The sequence below is a fragment of the Porites lutea genome, chromosome 2, assembly GCF_958299795.1.
Source record: "Porites lutea chromosome 2, jaPorLute2.1, whole genome shotgun sequence".
In the NCBI taxonomy this organism is placed as follows: domain Eukaryota; kingdom Metazoa; phylum Cnidaria; class Anthozoa; order Scleractinia; family Poritidae; genus Porites; species Porites lutea.
The window spans coordinates 23,897,936-23,922,617 of NC_133202.1; the positions used below are offsets into that span (position 1 = coordinate 23,897,936).

The window sequence follows — 24,682 nt, forward strand, 5'->3', positions numbered from 1 at the left end:
CATGAGTCATCCTAAGATAAAATTTGGAGATACACTGAAAAGTGCGTTTAATTAGATAGGAAGCGTTTAAAAGATGGAGGGGTTTATTCCCAAAACTGTAAAAAGCACAGCAGAGGTAATATGCTTTCGGAAAAAATATCAAGAGAGCTTAGCTTTAAAATAGCGGAATATCCACTCCATCAATTGTTACGTCTAGGCCGTCAAGAGATCCATATCGCTCTTTCAAATCCCAACACCGATGTCAGAATCCTCGCTCAGGGTTTTTGTGTTGCCATCGTTAGACTATCCTTACTTTGAACTCGACATTGAACAATAAGACGAAATACACAAAGCCTTGTAATCAAGCAAGAAGCTGAATGTATATTTCTGTAAAAGTGTACAACTGATTGAGTATAAAATGAAATAAACTGAATGCAGGGCTGGCACTACGGCAAACGGCTGATTTATTATAAGCCAATATTTAGGCTAACAAAATTAGCCTTTCTCAGGGCCAGAGCTCGGTAGTGCCAGTCCTGAATTCAGTTTGTTTCATTTTCCACATAAAGTGACGTCTGGCTATAGCATCTCTTTAAGTAGAGATCCGGCAAGAGGATCCAGTCAGTTAAATTTACGCGTTGCGTGGACCTCTGCATTCAAACAGTTTTTTCGATAGAGTATAGTTATCTATTTTACTCCAAAGACTCCCTGAAGCTAACAAAAAGCAGATACACTAAAGTGTATAATTTACTTTCAGCTCTTGTTGGCCGAGGGAAAAGTTAGAAGCTTTGTGAAAATTTATGTACTCTTCTGATTCGAGTCATTATAACTGGACAAAATAATACAGAGATCAATTGCAGAAAAACAGTACAATAGAGCTTGTTCACGGTACTGCGCTTTATAATCCAGTAGCCGAGGTCGGAAAATTGTCGATTTTCCCACGATTTGTCCTTGTGCGAGTTACGCGATCAATTACTCGAGAATATAATAATGCGGATCTTTTTTTCTTATATGGAACACTGGGTAAAAGTTATCCTTTTTTAGCTACTTTTTTAAAAAAAAAAAAAAACAAAAAAACAAAGAATTGGAAAGTAAAAGGTGATTCAGGTTCCAGCCTCTTTTTCATGCTGGACTGTAATTTGTGTGATAGAAAAACGTCGTTTACTCGAAACCGTTACCACAAATCGACCTTACATATCATTAGACAATAATCAGAAGGCTTTATTCTACCAAAATCCGGTATCAAACCTTTTCTGACCCGTGGGTTGAACGAAACAACAATTTTCCGACCTTGCAAGCTAATGGACTATTAGGATTGATGTGGTAAAAGCAAAAAATTAGTTCATCATGTTCGTGTATTCATGACTCACACTCCGAGATGATTTTAGCAGTTCGCCTTCCACGGAAAGCGCCTTCAATTTAACCTGAGAGCGCGGGCTTCTGGGCAGTTGAACGTTATCACGATTCAAAGGGGCAGTCGGGACACTTTCCAGCCATACATACTATTTCTTTTACTAAGAATTCTTTAACAACAACAACAATAATAATGATAAAAATTCACAGCAAAGGGGGCCGCGGTCCCCTCGTTTAACCCCTAAATCTGCGAAGGAATGGCAACAACAGTTATTATGTTAGTAACAATGATGTGATGTATTCATGATCACCTTAAAAAGCATGGAAAAAGTCGATTCCAGTTGATCAACAAGCTTGATATCTTCAAAAGAAATGTTTTTGTGCTGGTTGAGTTCACAAATTCCATTTTCTTCTCCTTTAGAATACTTCTTGAAGTTTGTAGACGCACACCACGAGTTTTGTAAGCAAGAATGGCTGCACGTAAGAATGCTGGAAGGGTTAAATTTCTTGACAGCATGGCCCACCAGTTTCTTGTTTTCCCGGGTTATGACGAATGCTGATCGACGGCTTTTTTCAGTGCCGGTTAAGGCCATTACACAAAAGAAAAACCCTTGTAACAATGATAAAGAGATGAACGAACAAGTCATGGTTAAATCTTCTTCCAGCTGTACTGTGCTGTCACAGTGAGTGTGCATAAACTTAACATGTTCATAAAAGGAGGAAAGCAACCATTAGCGGTGAGGGATCGACAAACTGTCACAAGGATGACAAAAAATACCGCAATAACGCCTTAAAAAGAAGGTGTAATTAGAAATTAGAAAGGTTTCATAAGGCTTTGTGCCCTGAAAAACTTATACCAGAATTCACCAGATGATAGGCATGGGGCCATTAACTTACAACGCAATATTTCTGTTTCACTATTAAGATTTGAGTATTATTTGACAGGCATCCTCTCAAATACCAGCTGCGCTTTATAACTTCCCAGTAAGGAAGTTAAAACGTTTTTACGCCTTTATGTATCTTCCCGTCATTCCCAATTTATGCATTTACTTAATATGATGAGCGTCATTTAGAAATGCGTCGAGATAGGTCACATCTCATACGATGTTTTGCTGCTTTGCTTAAAACAGGGGTGGCGAATGGTAAAATCCGAGACTCGCCGAGACGCCGAGATCCTAGTTAGAAATCCGAGCTCGAGACTCTTTGGTGAAAAGTTTCGAGACTCAAAAAAAGTAAAAGCAAACCATGAAAAAACGAGACTTCGAGACTTATCAAAAACGCTTCCGAGATTTCGAGATCCTACCAAAATTTTCCGAGACCCACGTTTTTCGAGGTACCATTCGCCACCCCTTAAAACGTTTAACAGGACACAACACGCGCAAGCGAAAAATTAATGAAAGTGACATAAAAAGCCACAACAATGTTTACCTGTCAGTATGCAAGTCTGCGGTCTGCGTTTGTCCTCACCGCGTAGACATGAGTACTATGAGAACGCCCGGCTTTTTTCTAACTTTTTCATTTCGAAATGAAAATAAGATGTTTGCTAACGGCCTGGCGTTCTCAGAGCCCTCTGCGATCTTTATTTTTATGTTAAGTAAAAAAAAGACGATTAGACGGCCGGTCGTTCTCACAGGCTTTTCATTTTCGATTTCATTTTTTCTTTTTATGAGAACGACAATCGGCCGGTCGTTTCCATTGCTTTTTGATGAGAATCCTCGGCCACCATACATGTAACCTCATTTTGGAATACTTCAGCAGTTAATCTAACGCCTCCCTCCTTAATGATCCTCAAGCGTTTCTCTACCTGTTTTTCCTCTTTCTTAAAACCAAAAATCCTGGTGAATTCGTCCCACGACTTAGATGAATTAGTCATCTGACGGATTATTAGTCTGCCAAGGGTAGATAATCCGCCTTTGGTTTAAATTCGGCCAGTGACGGAGCCATGGGTGAGCGCTTAGAGCGGTGGGAGGCCCCGAGTCAAAGTCCCGCTCTGGCCGCCAGCTGGGTTTGTTGACGGTCCTTCGAGATCAAATCCTTGACCACGCTTGCAGATTGTCTCTGACCATGGCTAGCTGGGATTCTTAACCTTGTTACGTTTGATGTGAAAGACTCATGTAAATAGCGTGTATTGGACTTCTCTGGCCCAATATTTGTCATACCGAGTGTACGCTATCCCAAGAATTGGAGAAAAAAAGGTACCAGTGTCCTAAAGACAAAACTGAGCAAAAAGCTGTCTTTGTCAGTTCCGTCTACATATATATTTACAAACTAACTACAAGAGAACCCAACGGGAAATTTTGAGAAAAAGACCTACAAACAACAACAAAGCATGAATTGAGATTTCTGAAGCCATTTTAAGCATTTTGGGAGATTGCTGGGAAAAATTTATCTGTCCCTCACTCTCAGCAAGACTGATGGAAGGGTTCCCTGCCTGCAAGGTGTACCTAGAACCAGCAATCTGACTTACTGGGAAGTTTCCCAGCAGACGTATGTCCAGACATTGCTAGCCAGCCTAGTTTGGGTGGGGTCATAGAGCAAGATTCAGTTCCTAAGTGGGGGTGGGGGCAGCTACTCTAGACATAAAATCCACTATTATCTTTTTCCCAGCAACACGTTCCAACCAAGGACATATCATTTCTTCAAAATCTTCTATCCAGTAGAAATTGGCCTGAAGTACAGATATTATAAGGAATAGATAAATGGGTCCGGTGGAACTAACCGTCTCAGATGAATCATCCGCCTGTCAGCACACCTATAAGACGGGCTGACAGACGAATAAACCGAAGACGAATTTTGGCCCAAAATTCGACTGAACACTGGATTTATACCAAGACGAATTACACCTATCAGGGGGATAATTCGTCTCTAGTATTAATTCTGTCACTAAGCTGCCGGGTTACTTACATCGAACAACGGAATACAATAAGAATGGAATTTATCTATACGCGCGAAACGCGGTAAGAAAACTTCGTGGCGACCGGTGTTCTTTAAACATCTTGACGTATTCTGTATCTCTAATTGAACATAAGCACACAAATGGGATAGTACATTGGAACCCACTGAGACGGAAGTAAATATTTGAGAGTGAGGACTGGGATTTACGGCCCCAAACCCTCTCGGCCAACCGTTTGATGTGTGTGAATAACTTGTGCCGCAATGGGCCGTTGTTACTTACACTTTACCGGCTGAAGTTTTGGTGGAGCCACAAAAACCTATCCGGTGCAGTTTGAACATAGCGTAAATGTCACTTTTTAATAAAAGAACCCACGACTCCTATGTTAGCTCTCCAGTAAATCTGTACGATCAAAACCGTGAAACGTCCTCTAAATTCAATTTATAATTAACCTATTCACAAAATGGCCCTACGCTGGCCTATCACGGTCTACCGTGTAATTCAATCACACGCCCAATCCTTCTTCGCACTTGATTGCCTTAATTATTTACCATCATTTTAATGTTCCTTCTATACATCGTAGAAAAATAAATGTTATTTATTCAAAAGAGTACTTCTGTTTTGGTTCACAACCACCACAAATTAACAAAAAAAAGTTCTATATTTTCAATTTATTGTTACCTTATAACGTAACTTTTCTTCTGCCACTGATCTATTACGATTTACTATAAATATCATTGAACACATTCAGTTTTATTTCGCACTGATGGTATTTTATGGTACCTCTGGTTTTAAAATGAAAATCATGGTGGCTGACCAGACATTTGGTTTACTGTACCGAAGATCCAAACTTAAAGCAACAAGTGTTCCAATAATTGTATTTCTGTATTTTTCCGGAGTGGCAGAGACTGAGAATAAATATTTTACGATTTATAGGCATATCATTTACTAACTCCGTTAACGAGTCAATTAAAATATTTTTACGACCTTGGACATTAGTTTTCCCGGCTTCGCATAAAAGATCCTGCGCATGGAAGGATAGTTTTCTCACTGACCGAAGATTTGTGTCCTTTACGCCATTTATTTGCCTCCACTCAGTTCCTTAGAAGTTTTTTGGTTTGTTTGTTTCGTTCACTTGTCACCAGCTAATTGTCATAACATAATCGCTCAAAAACTCACTATTCTGCTCAAGGCACAAAAAGCACGATGACTAAATATCACGTGGGCTTCAGGGTTGCAAGATATGCAAGGGCTGTTACAAGAGTCGTGAGACAGTACCCTTCTTCCCCCATAAGATACCTGGAAATCAAAAAACAAAAAGAATTACGCCAAAAAATAACATGAGTGTAGTATCATTACTAATAAATTCGAATCGTGAGGACTGCATTTGCTTTTTAACCAACCACCGATAGATTTTCTTTTTTTTTTTCCTGATTTATTGAGCCATTTGACCTCTTGCAAGTTCGTTGCTCGCACACTTTGATTTAAGACTTATTCTTAGCAAATCTACTGAGCGCAGGGCTTAAAAACAGGAACTGAATCTAATACAATCTGGTGAGACTTAAAAGTTTAAAAGTCCTAATAATTTCAACGCAAGTATCTACGATATCAGGATGTTGTAGATAACTATACAGTTGACCTCCAATCTTAACAAGCAGACAGCTCTACTTGAACGGTTGCCCTGACAAAAACAGACCGTTTGAACTCCCATAGATACAAAATAAACTCTGCAATTTTACAATCTCATAGGTGCCCACTTTTGTAAGTGGAGGCGGAAACTTTAAACGTAAACAGCTTTTACTTTTCTTTTGCTTACTACCGGTGGCCTACGTGAGCACACAGGCAATTCTAGCACTTTCGGGAAGTTGTTAGTACGAAATGTACACACTAATACTAAGACGTATGATATCTAGGACAATATTTTATTTCTAGTGTGCGTTATGATGCGGTGTTATCGAGAGAAAACTTTTGTGTCTCAAGCGCCCGTGAAATGACCATTTGAATGAAACTACATGGCAGTACTTTTTCACATGGTACTATCTATTTGCTTTTTTTTACTTGAATTTTGAGTTATGATTTTTGCCAGCCTGCTTACAGCTCATTCCGTTTGCGAAAGCAGCCGTTATTTATCTCGTCACGCAACGTTCAAATAGGGCGTCCGCGTAACACATACGTGTCCATATGGAGAGGTGTGGAGAGGATAAACCGAAAATGAAGAATCAATAATACCCCTCGGTACAACACTCGTCACGCAACGCTCAATAAGGACGACTGCGTTATAACTACTGTAGGTGTTCTTATAAATAGGTGTGGAAAGGTTAGACTGTTTTTACTGAATATAAAGATTCATACTTACCCCTCGGGTATAAACTCCTCCATAGCATCACACTCGGAAACTAACTGTGCCATCCCACTCCGGATAATAACAAAACTCAGTATCGGCAATAAATCATCGCAGCCACTATCAAAAGATAATTTTAAAAAAATACTTGTTTAAATGTTTTTCTTTTCCCTCCGATGTAATACTGCGTCGAACGCAATGAGTGCATGCAAGTCAAGGTTACATATGCTATTGTAGCGCCGATTGTACTAAAAGACCTAAATTTAACATTCCTAAGATTTCAAGTTCAAGAACTTCTCTTCAGAATGTAGTATTCTTGTAGTACTCTTTGATTTGCTACCTCTTGCCAGAGCTAAAATATAGTGACAATCAGCAAAAAATATTATTGGCCAATTTGTAAACACTAATGTGGACTTACATGGCAGTCTCTGGGCTATGGCGGGGCTTTCCTTTACTCTCCCAATAATCTTCCACACACTGACAGATACAGCGTGACGTGCGCACTGTAGAATGAATGGAAAGGACAGTGAACCATAGTCTTAGGCAGATTTGCTTTTTAAAAAGGACAGGCAGGATTGAACTAGAAAGAAAAATACGACACAAAAGGCGCGCGTACAGGCTGATTTTCACAATCTGTTTCACACTTGATTAGTCAGGAAAGAAAATAGGGAACATTTTGAAGTCCAGCTCGAAGCAAACAAAACCACTTTGTTTTTTTCTCTCTTCTTCATTACTACACACAGCCTCACAACAGTGAATCGCGAAGCAAAAATTCCAGCTGAAATACTAGATCGATCAAGTGGCATAACCGACGTATCCTCCGTTCTAATTCCCAACAAAAGCTAGTTATTTACTTCAAAAGCATGGGAACATTGCAGCAAAATCATAACTCGTCATAACAAGGTACCTAAGCATTCCAGTTTTTCCAGTGGACAAAACATTGTCACTAATTTATGAAGTTCTTCAACAGCCATCTGATATGGATACTTGTTTTCAGTGGAGTTTAGAACCTCCTGGTAAAAAAATACAATGGGTGATCAGTGACACAGTGAACTCGTCAATTAAGAGAATGTAATAATATTAAGAGTGGTTAAGTTTTATGTTTGTGTTTCAGTTATTACACTAAAACGGGGAAAGGTTTGAATCCAGGAGTCATTTGGAGGTGGGACATGATCGTCCGGGTGAAGCCTTTAAAGTACCTTCTCCTTTGTTATTAATAATGCACACACCTGATCCTCCATACAGAGTCGTTGAGGCACGCCCATATCAAAAGGACCTTTACTGATGTTAGCAGCCATAACATCAGCTAAACAAACTTCCTTCTGAAAATTTACTTGTCTGTTGGGAAAAGGACCATGAAAGCATGTCATCATTTTGTAAGCTTGTGCATAGGGTGCTCTCACATTCGATTAGATAACAATAAATTAATAGATTGCTTCTTTGTACTTATCGACGCGTGAAGTGTTTTTTCTCTGGTGAACATGCTTTCTCGGGGCTTTCTCTCGGGCATCTGGGACAGTCGGACATTTCGAACATTTTTCGAAGATCCGAGCAGCTCCTGAAGAATTCTCCGTTTCAGAGCTCGCCGAACTGACTGTTGCTTACGGTAAATTTTGAAATGGCCGACAAAGAAAAGACACTCCACCCATCGATGAAGGTACGTTATCTATTCATTTATTATAATCCAAACGGATGGCAGGGCTCCCGTGCTTGTGTCCTATCTAGACAGTCTATACAAAAACAATGGAGCCGTTATTTAAGAAAAATTGGCGCTTTCGTTATCACTACAGCGATTGCTATGGAACTGCTTCTTCTACTACTACTACTGCTGCTGCTGCTGCTGCTGCTGCTCTTACCACAACTACTACTTCTGCTGCTGCTACTACCGCTCTTAGTACAACTACTACTGCAGCTACTGCTACTGTTACTGCTACCGGTAGTACTACTGCTAGTACTACTAGTGCTACTACTGCTGCCGCTGCCGCTACGGCTACCACTACCACTACTACTACTACTGTTCCTGCTGCTGCTGCTACTGAAGATGATCCCGTTACTACTCCACTGTCATCACTACTGTATTGACATGGCCACTACCACTACTATTCTGTTCCTATTGTAATCACTACACGATAGGGTGCGACTTGCAACTCTCTTGTAAATGAGTTTTATTTCAATACCTGAGGACCGCTAACAGCATAGGCCACAAAGGCTTAAAGAATGGAAACTCCACGCAGGAATAACACGCGTCTCGACCAGCTGGTGTGTCAAGCGGCTGGTAAGCAAGGACCAACAACTTCTGAAGTTTTTCTGAAATGAGGCATTAAATATATTCTTAGACCATTTAACAACAAACAAAGAAGATGACAATAGCTTTCCAGGCTATGGTTAATTAGCAGCCTTGGGATGATTAACATCTACACGAACCACCCAGATGGAAATCTTGTACATAAACATAAAACTATAGAATTTGACGTGGTGGGGAAACGACCTTTTAAAAGTCAGCTAAATAGACTTTAAAAAGTGGAAATATTGCTTCACCTCAAATAACAGCCATATTTTCTGAAGCTTCCCAAACGAAATGCCGCGAACCATTTCATTTTCCAGCCGGAATTTCCGGTTTTCCATTGTAAATGGTATCCATGGAAACTATTTGATGGCGAAGTTTCAAAGCAAGCTCAGAGTGTGGACATATTAGAATATACAAAAAATAGCTGCTAAATCAACCGTACTGGAAAAGGCAACCAACCACCCAAGTGTGATGAAATTAGAAATAGATATAAAGTACAACTAAGAAATGCCCAAAAAAAATCCGAGCCCCCAGCAGGAATCGAACCCGCGCATTGGTAAAGGCGATGGAAATAAAAATGATACAAACATACGTAGTAAAAAAAAACACAGTTTAGCCTTAGATTATGTTCACATTTGGTGCGCGAGTATTAGTACTTAGGTGCTGGCCCAGAATGGTGTTGTCGTTACGGTGTACAGATTGGGGGGCTCAATTAACAACGGTTTTGAGCGACGCAAGCCAGCCAGAGGGAACGTTTTGCATTTTTGGGTAGCAATTTTGTCTCTGCTAGTGTCAAGATACTTAGTAATACAAACTTGGTAGCGTCAAGGCATAATGAAAAGGGAAAAGGTATCACTAGCAGGGAGTTGTAAGTATACAAAGCAGTGAAACTGCCTTGGAAGTGAAAGAAAAGGTATGCCTACTGGGTCCCGGTACCCCGTTTCGAGACAGAGACCTTGCACCCGGACACCAGCACCACGCGCGAATTCTGGTGTGGGTACTTGAAAAACGGTTGTGTTCACATTAGTTCCGTTCTTGGCCAAAAAGTGAGAACGATGCCTTAAACACACTTTTTGTTGACCTTGTTTTATTCTTATATTCGTTTATAAATAGGCGTCTTCGTTTTCCTGCGCGAAGTAAAGGAAATGGAGGACGTGTGCGCACGCAATTTCATCGTCGTACTGAATCAGCAACACACCTTACTGAGGCAAGAGCTTGGTGCAAGCGTCTAAGCGAAACTACATGTCAGGGCTCAAAATGAATTTGGGACTGTTGCCGGTCGTGTTGACCGCCAAAGAAATTGTAGCTCAGACACGTCTCTCATCTGACAGGTCAAAATGCTAAAACATTTCCCGATCGTAACTTAAACGACCTAGCCCAACAAGCATAGTTTTTTTCTGATCGTTTGTCTCAAATTCTACAAAGAGAAAAGAAAACCCGGCAATACAAAGTAAATATCTTTGCAAGAAATAACAAGTTGACAGGATCACGCCCAGCTTCCGACGCTCTACTTTAAGCCAGAGATAATAACTAAATTAAAAGCAGTTGCGATATATATTATTAATAACTGGAAAGTGCACCTACCGAGGAAAAATCTCACATCCAACAAAATGTCCTTCAACTGTTCCCTCACTTCATCGGCTTGCGGAAAAGTATCCCTTAGTACAGGGCCACTTTTAATTTCACCATCACTTTCCTCAACCAAAGATAATTTGGGCATGTGTGCGTCTCCTTCACTATCAATCTCCTTTGAATCCTCCGTCTCCTCATGTGGTGATTCTGCTGTACTGAGTGCTTCTGGGGCTGCTTCGTTGCTACCTATAGTGTCATCTGTCAGGGGCTCCGTTTGTATGGTTTCTTCTTCATCTCTAACATCGCTACAAATTGTCTGACCTTGCCTGCGTTGTTCCCCCTGCTTAGAAATGCACTGATTCGAGTCCGATTTGTTGGAATTATGTGTCAGTTGATTGCTTTGATCTACACCACCGTTTGGGGTTTCAATTTCGTTCCCATTTCGAGAGACGTTTTGACCAGATCCGCGTGTATCATTCTCGTTGTCCATGCTAGAAACAACCTGATTTGCGTCTAATGCAGAGTCATTACTCTTCGCTTGATCGCTATGATCGGAGTCGACGTTTTCAGGTTCTATTTCGTTCTTTCTCAGAGCCTCATCAGATCCATGTGTCTCTTCCTCGTCGACTTTGTCAGATAAATTGTCCTTTTCTTCTTTCACCAAAGAATCTAACTCACTAGAAGATTTTTCGTCGTTTAAGGCAGTTGGTTCTACACGATCGTCACTTTTATCCACTTGGATCTGTGTATCACTAGCTTCTTTATTTTCACAAATATTTTCCTCACTAGTTATTTCATGCGATTCCTTTATGACATCAGTAGTTTCCTCAACATCGTCATCTTCGTTGCTTTCCCAGTCAAACATATCATCCTCAAGCTCTTCAAAATAACTCTTCAAATTCTCAGATTCATCAGTTCCCTCAACAGTTAAAGAACCTTGTGAATCACCAAGCTGTCCATCCTCCGAGGGACCCTCAAGCGGAGCTCCATCTTCAAGAAAGCTCTTAAGTTTCTTTAAATCAGTATTCAAACTTTTTCCTTCGTTACAAACGTGGATAGCATCGTTTTTGTCACCTTTATATTCTTCTCCAACGTTTTCGTCTGCCAAGTATTTACCTATCTCACTTTCATCCTGCTGAAGGGTAGCTTTTGAGTTTTCATCAGTGTCTAACTCGGTCGCCAAATTTTCCCCACCATCTGTAGCCCTTAAAGAACCCGTATTGACTTCCGTATTTTCCATCTCATCCGCCTCCACATGGCCAGTTTCAATTGTTTCAGCAGGTATCTGTTCCGGTTGACTGTCACTTGAAGTAATATCAGTTCCCTCGCAGGTAGCTTTGTGTCCGCTTTTCACGTCCTTGAAGCCCACATCTTTTACCAACGGGGCCAGTTTCCGGTACACGTGATATTGGTACTGGAAAAGGAACTGGGTCAGTGGATGATCATTCGAACTGCATGATGGGAGATAAAAAGACACATATTGTATTGTACAGCAAAAACCACTGTCGTGTTTATCACATCTAAATAAGACACTGATTAAACATTTCTAACTTATTTATGACTCAGTAGATTTTAAAGGTTATTTTAAACGCAGTTAGAAAAAAAAAAGACAGATTAAATAGGATGAACGGTGAAAATATGTAAGCAACATTTAACAAACTTCTAGAGATATAACGCACTCAGGTAAGAAACAAGAATATTACGATACGCAAGCGATTCTGTGGAAACGATTACGAATACTTAATTTTTAACAAGGGAATACTCCTAGAATTATCCCTATTTCGAGGAGGGCTAAAAAGTTCTAGATAACCGTTCCACTGACATACAAAATTCGAAGCTTATCTAATATATTCCCTACGATTTTCTTTTAACCCACATTAAGCTATTTCTCGAAGAAAAAGGAAACCTAATATTTTCGGATTCAAAAGTGTGATGGAGAGAGAAATCAAAAAAAATCTTATTTTCGTAAGACTTCAATATGCATCTAAATTTTCGGGAAAATACTGCTGAAGCCCTTGTAATTTCGATAAGACTCAACTTCCCCTAAGATGACTGAACAAGATACAAATTTTGTAGTGCCCCTTACAAAGCATTTCTAGAGATCTAAAAGTACTCTGGATAGCCTAAAAAGTGTTTTCAATGCATTTAGGAGGAAATCGTCGTTGAGTGCCCTTGAATCATGGAAATGGTGGGCATACATTGTATTGTCTAGTCTAAACTTAAGAATGAACTTTAATCCGCTAAAGGAGGAGCTCTATTGAACAAAGTATACCTCTAAAACTACTACACTAAAGAACAACCCACACAGGTCTCGGTAGTTTATCAAGAGGACAAGAAACTCCTAACAGACAAAAGACAGCGAAAATACGTTGTCAAGGGGACTGCTGACAGCCATCTTCACTTAACATAATTACGTGTATATCTCTGTTCCGAAAGCCAAGCTCAGGTTTACAATCCAAACAGAACTGAGCATGTGTAAGATAAAGCCTAAAATGACAGTAAATACTATTCAATACTGAGAGTGATTAACCTTACCAAAAAATCTTGGTTATAATATCTTTGATCAACTTGGTGTCCGTTGGCATTAGTTTCAACTTTTCACGTAAATGCTTTGGCCACACCTTGAAATAAAACGAAAAAAAATTATAAACGTGAGATCAATACTTGCAGTACTGGTCAAGGCTTTTGATGGACAAGTGGTAATTCTACATTATTCATTTCAGTGTTCATTTATACTTTCTGTTTGTTATTGCTCAAGTGCCATTTCCAAAAGAGTCAGCGGCAAGACTGGTCATCTTCAAAGTGAAATGGGCTTTTTAGGAGAGTTTTCGCTAACAGCTCAACACTGCTGCGCACAGTATTTACGAATAGACTTAATTGGCTAGACAGATATTAGTGGCATTCTCTTCACCAATGAGTAGGTCTGGCCTACAATTTCTGACAAATGGTGGGCACCCTTAGAGAGAGTTAACAGTGCAGAGCATTTTTATTTTATGGACTTACTGTCTCCTGTTCAAATTCCAGAATCTTGGTGTACAATGAACGTTGTTCTTGTTCTTCTCTTGTGTACAACACTGCAGGTCCAAAGCGCCTAAATAACACATAATTTTGTTAATAACCCCAGATCCTTCCTTAATGACGAAAAATGGTTATCAATGTCAATCTGCAAAATTTGTTCTGACCATTTTCATTGCCGTGTGAATTCCCATAACTGTAAAAAGCAAAGTAGTTTCATGCCTTTGCAATACGCCCCGAAAAACAAAACTGGAAGATCGTTTTTTTTTTCAGTTTTCTTGGGTTTATACTACTACATGAAAAATTACTGCAATTTGATTGGCTTAGAACAGTGGTATTTCAGCTTAATTTGAAATACCTACATGTGAAAATTACAAAGCGTTTGCGGGTAGTAGTATAAACAAATAATAGCATGATTTGTACGTGATATTTGGCATAAATACCACTCGTGATATTTCAAAATTGTCTCAAATTTCACTCGCCTAACGGCTCGTGAAATTACGTTAACAATTTCGATATATCACTCGTGGTATTTATGCCAAACATCACTACAATCACTAAAAAAAAATTAATCATGCTATTACCTATACTAATAGTATAATTTACCCTTTAAGTCCCAAAAGTGATTAAAATCAATTTTCTCCTTAAAATATCAATGCAATATTAGTGAAATGATCACTTTATGAGGGATATGCTTTAATCTGCTATCAAATTCTCTCAACTTAACTAGACCACTTATATTTCTATTTGTATATATTTTTCTTATAATTATGTTAATTAGTGGGGACATCCCTAGTATGGCGCATTGGTGCTTTTGGTTGTCTCCTTCTCCACAACTTTTTTTTCTTTTTTTCTTATCGTAGTGTTAGCTTATTTCATTATTTGCTTGTAATGTAGTGGAGTGATTCTGTAATAAATAATAAATAAATATTTAAATAAATAAACTTGTTCTAGGAGTTTCGTTTCAAGACGGACGCTGGACGCAACTCTGGTTGTTCTACATTTAGCGCCCGGTAGCTCAAACGCGAAATAATTATTTTTTCAAGTGTGAAAATCGTTTCTTCTTTTTTTTCAATTTATTAATCAACTACAAAATTGAAAAACTGCAGAGCAACAATTATATTGCCAAATAAACATCATTTTTTGGGAGTATTTCTTATGCCTTAAAAGACCTTCTCTCACAAATTACACATACAGGATATATCTACAAATTATACAAATGTTCAGATCGATTAATCAATCTTTGCATCCTACGGGATGCATGCCATGAATTATTTTGCGTCTTTGGGCACTTCTATGCATCAGGGAAGCAGGACACAGAGGTAACAAGGTCACTGCACCAAGGTTCAGCATAAAAAACAGAAGATGACATCACCCTATATAACCCATTCACTCCCAGAGTCAATGGTGAACTTATGCAAAAGACACCCATCTATGATGTCATCGGTGTTAATTTACTCCTGCATTCCTTACTGAGTTTCCTGCCCAGAAAAAGCGCCTAAACAATTGGCCACTGTACTACAATACGAGCTACACGCAGTACTAAAAATCGGTTAAAATCATTGGTAGAAGCTGTTTTTCATTCTTAGACCTAGCCTGAAAATGGGGAAGGAAGGTATGCTAAGAACGTCTGCATGAGCTGCTATACAAGACCTTTCTTAAAGAAGGTACGATGTACAAGGAAATAATTAAAGACTATCAACGTTCACTCTTGATTTTGGAAAATGAACAATAATTTAAATCATAACAAATTTTTTCTCAAAGGTGCAGTATTCTTTCAAGTAATGTCAACCCTTCAACAAGATGTCAACAATTTTTGTTGCATAACCTCATTTTTTAACACTTTTTGTCACCATTTTTTGTTGCATAACCTCATTTCAGTTACTATGTGATGAGTCTCATTTGGCCAACCCCATTTACAAAATGAAAGTAAGTGAGATACGCTTGAAAGAAGACCTTTGAGACTAAAAATGTTATTTAAATTGCTGGAAATAATTATTGTAAGAAATTTACCTATTAGTCTCTTCTTGAAGCCTTTGTTGTCGTTCAAGAAGTTTTTTCTTTATCTTTGTGTTGAGTTAAGAAATGTTTAATCAAATTGTGTATACTGAGTCAAAAATTAATTAATACGTATATACATAGATACATACTTTATTGTTACCTCCCCAAAGGGACTTTTCAGGAACATTGATTATTGTTCAAAAAAGGGGATTTTTTCGTGTAAACCAACTTTATTAGTGACTTAGGGAAAAAAATAATCTTAGATACTTTGTACAATACATGTGAACAATAATAGAAATATGCTAATTACACTGTGCACAGTGAAGTAAAAAGGAAGCCCCCAAGAAACAAGCAAAACAAAAAAAAAAGAACATTTACATGTTGTTATTGTGCAAACAGAAAATGGTATTAATTGCTAAAGTGTATATTAAAGGTTTTACTGAATAGAGAAAAAGGGGATGGAAACAGGGGTCTCTAAACCAACTACCTCACACATCTTGCATTCCCAGCACCCACCATGTTTTTCGTGGCTTTCTCCCTTAAGCCCCTATTTTGATTGCAAAATAATGGCATTCTTGCATAATTTCCCCCTATTTTTCCTGTTGATTCACAGGGAAAGTGTTTGTGGAGGACAATGGAATAGTCTAGCAGGGTTGTCACCAAGATTTCAAGTTGCCAGGTAAATACAACAAGTAGGTGGGGAATCAAATGGCTACAGATTTCTTTTGGTTCTATTTTTCTTCTATTTACCATTAAAAAACGATTAGTTTGATTGACGGGTGAAAATTCATGCGTGAACACGAAGCCGTAAACAGTGGATGCGCAAAAGTTAGATCTTTACAGTATCTTCAAACATGGCAAATGATAGTTTTAATCCTTTTGTATCGAGTTTTGTAAGCTGTAGCATCAACGGTTTAAAAGAAAACGCCGAAAATTTAAATTACTACCTAATTCTGAGAAGAAAAGTATCTAGAGCTTTATTTGTTTCTGTCAACTCACCGTGAATGAGAAAGTTTTCTTCGTCGCTTCTTGCAAATGCTGTCAACAGCGGCTGCGATCAAGGTGAGCGTTGTTTATCTCCAAAGTTCTTTGCCTTGTTAACTTGCTGGCACGTACAATTTTCGAAAATATTTGCCTTCCTCTCTTCTCCATAAATTAACTTCTATTTATAGGCAAAATTGGTCTTGCGAGAAAATCCCGAAATCACAAAACAGTGACAAAGCGACCTCGTTTTCCTCTGAAGTGGTAAACATAGCTTCGAGCGTACAAAAAGTCAGCTAAAGTAAACCACTTCACAATAAATCACGCTGTTTAAACACCATGAAGTCCTTTCTTGCCTTCAAAGTCATCAGCACTTGGATATTCGTGTATTTTCAAAAAGGTTTGACTTTGAAACTTTGGCAAAACACCCAGTTCACGACAGCGATTTTGTTCGGCTTTATATTCACCGCCTAGCGCGGTGAATATAACGTCATAGTCCGAGATAGCTAACCAATCAGATTGCTTGAATTACCAAGATCACTGAGTGTGTATATACTAAAATCATATATTGAACTGGATAAGGACTCAGTATTTCCTTGCCAGCTACTCTATAGTTGCTTGCATTAAAGACATAAATTATATGTGAAAGAATTCTATTGACAACTATCAACAGATTTACTATAAATAAAAAAAAGGATACAGCATCCTCCCTGGCTTTAGCAATGACAAGATTCTCAGACATTCTTCTCATTAAACTGAGATTCTGTTAAAGTTTAGAGAAATTTGGTGTTATAAAATCAATAATAATATTTTAATATTATCATCATGTTTTGACAAAAGAAGCTACATTGCTAATATAAAATTGAAATAACAATCTTGCTTTTTTTGTGGATAGGGCTTAATTCTCTCTTCAGGGTCTTGCTTACTCTGGACCCAAAAAACACTCAATATGAACATGCAATTTTATTTAACATTAGAGGATGCTGCTGCTGCTTTCAACAGAACAGATGGCCTGCAAGGGGGCTATTCAGTTAAGTTGCCTTCAGCATCAAGCAAATAACTCTTACTCCCTACAATACGCATACTCCTTACAAACAAACAAAACGTATTTACAAATTAGGATAACAAATTTAAACTAGTTTCCTACATGTAGAGGAAAAGACGATAATCAGTCATAAAACATAAAAAAAATCTATATATATCATGAATAACGTCGTCACCTTTGATATTACATCCTGATTGCGCCTTCCTTTCGTTGAACTTTGCATTCTTGTCCTGTATGCTACTAATAAATTCTTGTTTTCGTGATATGCTTTCTCTAAAGGATCGTAACTACCAGTTCTAAGGTAAGCAGATGATTCACAAAGAAGGGAAAGTTTCAGGAATTAATACAATAATACAACATTTAATGTATTTTACTTTTATTTAATAAGTTACTGTGCAAAGAAAGGTTGTATTATTCAACTGTTGTAATTTGCCTTATCTCTTATTTTGGCAATGTCACAAACTCGGCAGGTTTTTCTGGCCTCTTTGAAAAAATTGTAATGAAGAATTTATTATGACAATGGCTTATGCATCACAAACAGGAAAATTAGTGAATTTTTTTTGGCTTGAGGGCTCAGAGGAAGTGCAATATCACTCAAATGTATTTCAATGTAGATTTTCTTGACTATTTTGTTTCTGTCAATAGAAGATTCTTTTGCCCTGACTTGACCTTTCCCAATACTATAACCATGTTTAGAAATGCTACAGGGGATACACTCACAGTGGATAAAAGTTTACAGATGAAATATTATCACATTTGTTTGTACCTATTAGATACTAATAATGGAAAAATTAATTTTAATGTGACACCAGGATTAGTTATTGTTGTTTTTTTATCTTACATTGTATAATAATACTGTAAGCTCCATAGAAATTTTTGAGCCACATGGCATGAGATGAGACGAAGGAAGCAAAGAACACACACACACAAACACACATGAAAATTATCAAAGATACCCAAGCATGAATTTCGAGACATAATTTTCTGGTACCTTCGATGATGTGGCATTGGGGAACCAGGCGGTGACGGCAGGTGAAGATAATCATCATTGGAAGGTGTTGACAGTCTTGACCCTGGTGCAGTTGTATCAGACAGCTTATGAGATGATTGGCTCTGAGGTGGCAAGCGTGACTGATCTGAATGCCTGCCATCAGCTTCGGAACTGTCAGAATATCTCTTTTGTATGCCATCCGATGGAGGCTGGAGATGCTGCGTGGACTTATCAGCCTCAGGTTTCAACACAGATGATGATTCACTTGCTGAAGTAAAAACAGAATAAAGCTAAGTACACCCCAATAAACACTGTAGCAGCTAACAGACCCTTAGCAGCTGTAGTCAAGCTTTCTTATACCAGAATTATAAGATATAACTTGCAAAATACCTGAGTTGAAAATTGTATTTTAACATAGTGGCTCTTCTGTTAAATTTGTAGGTATCCAACTCTTAACAGTGAGGTTTTATCGTGGTGTGACTGATTTGTGCAAAAAATAATATCATGATAATTATTTTTTTATTGCTCAATAGAAAAAGTAGTTGGACCATGTCACACACCTCGAAAACCAGCCATTAGATCTGTCACGAGGGCATGTGGCTTAGGTTCCCTCTCCTCCCCAACTAAATTAACCCACCCCTACTATGGGCATGACCCCTAGCTACTTTTAACCCTTTAAGCCCCAATATCCACATACAAATTCTCCAAACTAATCTCTATACATTTCCTTTAAGAATTAGTTAAGAGAATTTGATAAAAGATCAAAGTATTTTCTCTTCGGTGATCATTTTATTAATTCTCATAACCTCATCTCATGACATTGTAGCGGAGCTCCACCCGCGCGCGAAGCGCGCGCGTGGACGGAGCCCCATAGCTAAGGAAATGTGGTAATCTACCCATCCGAGAAAATTTGGTAATCACGTGACCGTACGCCCGACCGTCCGTCCACACCACAGGGGAACCAATGTTTACTCTCACACTTTCTAGCTAGTTTGGGAGCCCAATAGAAAACTTATTGCACATCAATATTGTGATCAATTGACAGCTGTCAAAACAGGACATCCGCTGACCAGTATCACCTGACCGTACCGCGGGCTCAAGTGTCGACCATCGAGGTCCATTACTTGTTTGAAGTTATCCGCTGACAAATTACCAGTTTCGCAGGCTCAAGTCTATTTTCTCAAGTCAATGATTCATATGAAATATGTTGTGTTTATGTCACTATGGCCCCGCACTGTCAAGATTTTGATTTCAAACTGACCTCGGACGCGAAAATTCAGCCACTTTTTTAAAAATAAAGGCGGGGAAGACCTTTTCTTACCATGGTCACGCGTTGGTCACGCTCTACGTCCAATTTTTGTACTCTGATTGGTCAAAATGTGACAGGTGAGTTCATGCGGAAAATTTATGCAGCATCTTGAAAGTTGTTTACTTTGACAGCAAAAGCTGACAGAGTTTTGTGTCAACTTGTGATGTTTTTAACTGTCTAGACTAAATCTTTTTCCACTGGATGTACAAAATGAAATACAGCTGCTATCAAGAGTCTTCTGTTATCCATGGCTGGTTTGTTTATTGGGTTTTTGGTTGAGAAATGCGTCGCTTGTCAAAATTGGGTAATCCGATTTCGGATGGCATCGTTTTCGTCTTTCACCTTGCTCAATGCGTAAGAGGGTTTAAAAGTCTCAAGTAACTATGGCCTTCCTTGATATCTTTCAGGAACTGAATCTCGAATGGTAAGCTTGAGTAATTATTGTATTTGATGTTTGTTTTTGTTATATGTTATTTCATGAAGTCGAACACAGTTTATGCGGCGAGTTTTTGCACGTTTGTTGAGATTTGAGTCAATGATCTGATCTAGTATCAGGTTTGATATAAGCTTACAGAACTTTAAATGGCCTTCAGATATATTTTCTCACGGCAAATAGAAAAAAAAAACGTTCCGAAGAATATTTAGTTATAAATTTGGCTGTAGAAAGAAAACTTTGAGTGATTTTCTTGTTTCGAGGAGTTCATCTTTGAAAAAAAAAACAAGCACCGGGAGGCCGGCTGAAAGTAAAACAAAATAAACTTAAGCTTAAGCTTTAAGCTTAAACACTCAGGATTTTTAGAGACACTTTAATACTTATCTTCGTGAATGAAAATTGTTGTCTCTGTAAATGTTTTATCGAATTATATTTCTCTTGTTGATTGTTAGTAGTCTCTCTTGCAATTTTAATCGCTTGTCTGTGGTGTTTGTTTTCATCGTTCACTGAACATCGCTTGCAGGAGTACTTAGAAATGTCGCGCTTATCAAACGCTTTATAAGATTACACATCGTTATAACTGGAATCATTAAATAACAAAAAATAATGACGATAAATTCGTTATTATGTTGAAGCGTATCTCCATTAAAGTTCATTCAAACACTCGACCACACTGACAGCTCGCACTAAAAATGAGAACCGGCTGGCCGTATGAGTGATTTTGGAAATTTTTTGAACGGTTTCGCTAAAAGCCCACGATTGATCGTCCTGAACATTGAAAAATTGTGAAATGCCGTATTCTGTCCGAGGTGTGTACGATAAAAAGTACTGTTTCACCTCAGATGTGATGTATAAAAAGTTGGTTCACACACCCTAAGATTTGTTGGCAAGAATTTGTAAAGTAAACCTGTCGAACGCAAAAAAATGCGGCCTGATTTGTTTTCCAAGAATTTGTTTTCGAGGCCTAATCTACTGTGATCAAGAGCCAATATGGCTCTTGAATGTGATAGAAGATGTTTGCTATTTTTTGGGTGTACGTATATTTAGGCTATCAACTCGATGTAAGATGTTTCACTCTAAAATAACTTATCCTTTCCCTCAAAAGTCACATGAATGTTCCCTTAAGCTAACTGATTTGTGGATTACAAGTTTATTGTTTGATTTAAAATATAGATTTATTAATGGGAGCTACGCTTTTAGCCCTGGCTAAATCTATATATTATGGATATTGTTAGGAGAAAATTGATGTTGGTCACTATTGGGACTTAAAGGGTTAAAGGAAAATAAATCCAAATTCCACAGCTCTGCAATTCCCTACTCACCAATAGACCGTTTTATGTATTGAATTATTTTATTAGATTTAAGGAGTATTATGGGGTGCCCAGGGGACACTCCCTCAGTATTTACACCCACTTTTCACACAAAAAGAGAACTTCATTGTATATTTCTTGGGAAAAAGGCGATTATTGCTACATCCAAACAGTCATGGCACAATAATCTTTTTTTCCCATTGTGTACTTCCAGAAAATATCCATACCCACCACAAGGATGGTCCTAGGAAATTCCAAAGGGGAAGAGGTCTTAAAGGACAAAATTTTTTAAAGGAAGGTATGAAACTAAACTGGAATTTCCAAACCAAAATACCATCCTTGGGGTAGTGTGGATATTTTCTGGAACAATATTACAATCTTTTTCTAGGAAAACTTAAATAAAAATCGGCCTGAAAAGTGCGCATAAATACTGAGCGAATATATCAGATCATGTTCATGCCCCCTTGGCATCCCATAATAATCCTTAAATTATCTAACAAATTCAATATGGCCACCGTAGCGGTAAGAAGGTCTATTGCATAAACCCAGCAACTTGAAATCTTAGCAACAGCCCTGCAGCAATTTTTTCCACGTCGAACCCTTACAGTTTTACAGACATTCTAACACAGGTAAAATCTAAGTATTAATTTTTTTATTATTCACCCTGAAATAGACCGTAGTTAATTTTTATTTCTCATGCATCTACATGTAACTTTGTTTCAAAACATCAGCCCTACAACCTTGGGATTTTTATTTTTTTTGTAATGTAAGTGTGCAGCATTCCTGGTCTGACCAAATTCTTATGTGCTGCCGACCAAGCTCACTGAAAGTTACATACCAAGTGTAGAAACAATCGTCAGAGCTCTTTCCTGGCACTGTTGAAGTAATCGAAATAACTTGGCCGTATCACTGTTATACACCTGCCTCAAATCTAAGAAGAATAACAATTTAAACATCAAGTAAATATTATATTCTTGAAATGCACATTGCCCAAGACATTACACTGTAAGTGTACCAGTGTATGAGAAAAATTTGTTGCGCCTTTGTACCAGCATTTCACTAATATATAATCATTTTTCTGATTTATTTTAAGGCAAAGAATTGTATCGTAGAAAAAAAAAAATTATAAACTACTTATAACCTTCAAAATCTCAGCATGGAAGGTAACATAAAAATATGACTTCTTGTTTAGTGACAAAGGATTAAAGATCATACCTTTATCCCAAGCATCATCTTTTAGGACTTGTGAAATGTACATCATAGAACTCAGGTACTGGCAGTATGCTTCCTGGTTCAGGAAATGAGCAAAAGTTTAATTGATTTTTTCTCCATTTAACCTAGAGAGTTTCTATGTTCTCAGGTTAAGCAAGTATCGGTACATGTATTCAATATAGTTTGATTAAGAACTTCCTCTGTTTCCTAGCCCTAATAAATATTATTGTTTGTCTCCTATTGTTCATAGGAGACAAAGGAAATTCTAGTTTAATCTGAGAATGAATGTTAACTACAACAACGATATGTAATCGCCTGTATTAGTGTGCCCACTATGATACATTTAATTGACAATTGTTAAGTTTAATTAATTAATCAATTCCTGGAAGAAAAAAAAAATACACAAGAACAGTCAAAGCCGGGGGCTTAAATGGCCTGAGGTCAGCAAAAAAAAGATGTGAAGAATTTACAGGAATAGAAGAAGGCTTTAACAAAAACAATTACAATACAATTAGATCAAGAAAGAAAAGGTCAGTTAGAAAAACTTACAACTAAAATACAATACTTGGCAACTAATTTCAAATATTTAAACAACTAAAAATTCCTATAAACCTATTATTATTCCTAATAATTCCTATAAACCACACAAACAACTAATAATTCCTATAAACCACACAAACAACTACAAACAAATACACCTAGTATAGTCCCATAAGGTGTACAGATTATGCGTAGGCTAATTAACTACTCAGAAAAATACAGTCTTAAGTATTTTTTAAAGTTACTTACTGTGAGATTATTACGCACAGTTAACGGAATATCATTCCAGATAATAGGAGCTTGCCAAGTGATAGCAAATTGGTACTTATGACAGGTTTTATGCAGATTAAAACGTGAACGAGTCATATTATCATGATATTCAGAATTAAAATGAAGGATCGAGGAAACCGGAGTAGGTAAAAGGCTATTAAAATGTGAGAATACAAAACAAGCAACATGGAATTTATAGATAGAGTAGAGTGAAAGAATATTATGCTTAGAAAAAAGGGGCTTAGAGGATGTGCTCGGAGGAGAAAAAGTAATTACACGAACAGCTTTCTTTTGAAGTACATAAAGGGGTTTAAGGTAAGAAGCATAAGTAAAAACTGCAATAATTGATGTAAGGTAAGAAAAGAGAATTATATAAAGTTTTCAAAGTATTCAAGGGTAAGTATCGCCTCGACTTGCATAAGACTCCTATTACTTTAGAGACTTTATCACAGACAGCAGAGATATGCGGTTTCCAAGATAAATTTTCATGAATGATAATCCCAAGAAATTTGTCTTCCTGCACACGTGTGATGAGAGAATTATTTATAAATATGTTTATATCTGAGGAGTTAATTTGTTTACGTCGCGGGTGAAAAATGATGAATGCATGTGATTTTTGAACTTGCACTCACAACGATAGATTCCATTTTATTAAAGGAAGTTTATTTCAAAACACCTGGGTCAAAAAATACACATGTGACGTCATTCATTCAGCAACTTATAAAACTTTACTGTCCATTAGCTAAGATCGCGATAGAACGATGCGACATTTTACAATTATAGTTGCTTATACGCACATGTAGCTGATTAGAATGATCTGAGTTCAAAGGAATAGATCTTTAAACTAAACTTTTACTATACCTTTAAACAATGTAAATTAGTTTATTTTTATTAACCTTGTCATATAAAGAGATCAAGCTTAAGCCTAATAAAGCGTGCTCTTTATCAGTGCAAGAATTAATTAATGTCAAACCTTTGTCCTGTTTTCCGAATCATGCCTTATGGCATCTCCAACAGATCGCAGTGCTAAAGGCATGCAATCAGCAATCCCTTCAGCCATTTTCTTGGGAAGGTTATCCGCGAGAACCTCGTTTGGTCTCTCGAAAACTCTTATACCCCTCCTCCTACGTCGGCCATATTGAATCGGCCCGCA

General features: G+C 37.8%; 1 protein-coding gene across 1 annotated transcript; it reads right to left on the reverse strand.

Annotated features, from left to right (window-relative positions):
- Positions 1-4,385: 4,385 nt before the first annotated feature.
- Positions 4,386-24,651, reverse strand: LOC140928072 (VPS9 domain-containing protein 1-like). Its single transcript, XM_073377793.1, has 16 exons — positions 24,503-24,651; positions 22,723-22,795; positions 22,346-22,438; positions 18,456-18,723; positions 17,640-17,760; positions 17,120-17,182; positions 15,451-15,503; positions 13,426-13,513; positions 12,958-13,043; positions 10,435-11,873; positions 8,741-8,870; positions 7,793-7,901; positions 7,471-7,576; positions 6,982-7,066; positions 6,579-6,683; positions 4,386-5,521 (listed from the first exon to the last, which is right to left on the reverse strand). The coding sequence occupies exons 1-16, from the start codon at positions 24,587-24,589 to the stop codon at positions 5,440-5,442; spliced, it is 2,988 nt and encodes a 995-aa protein (XP_073233894.1). The 5' UTR covers positions 24,590-24,651; the 3' UTR covers positions 4,386-5,439.
- Positions 24,652-24,682: the final 31 nt, after the last annotated feature.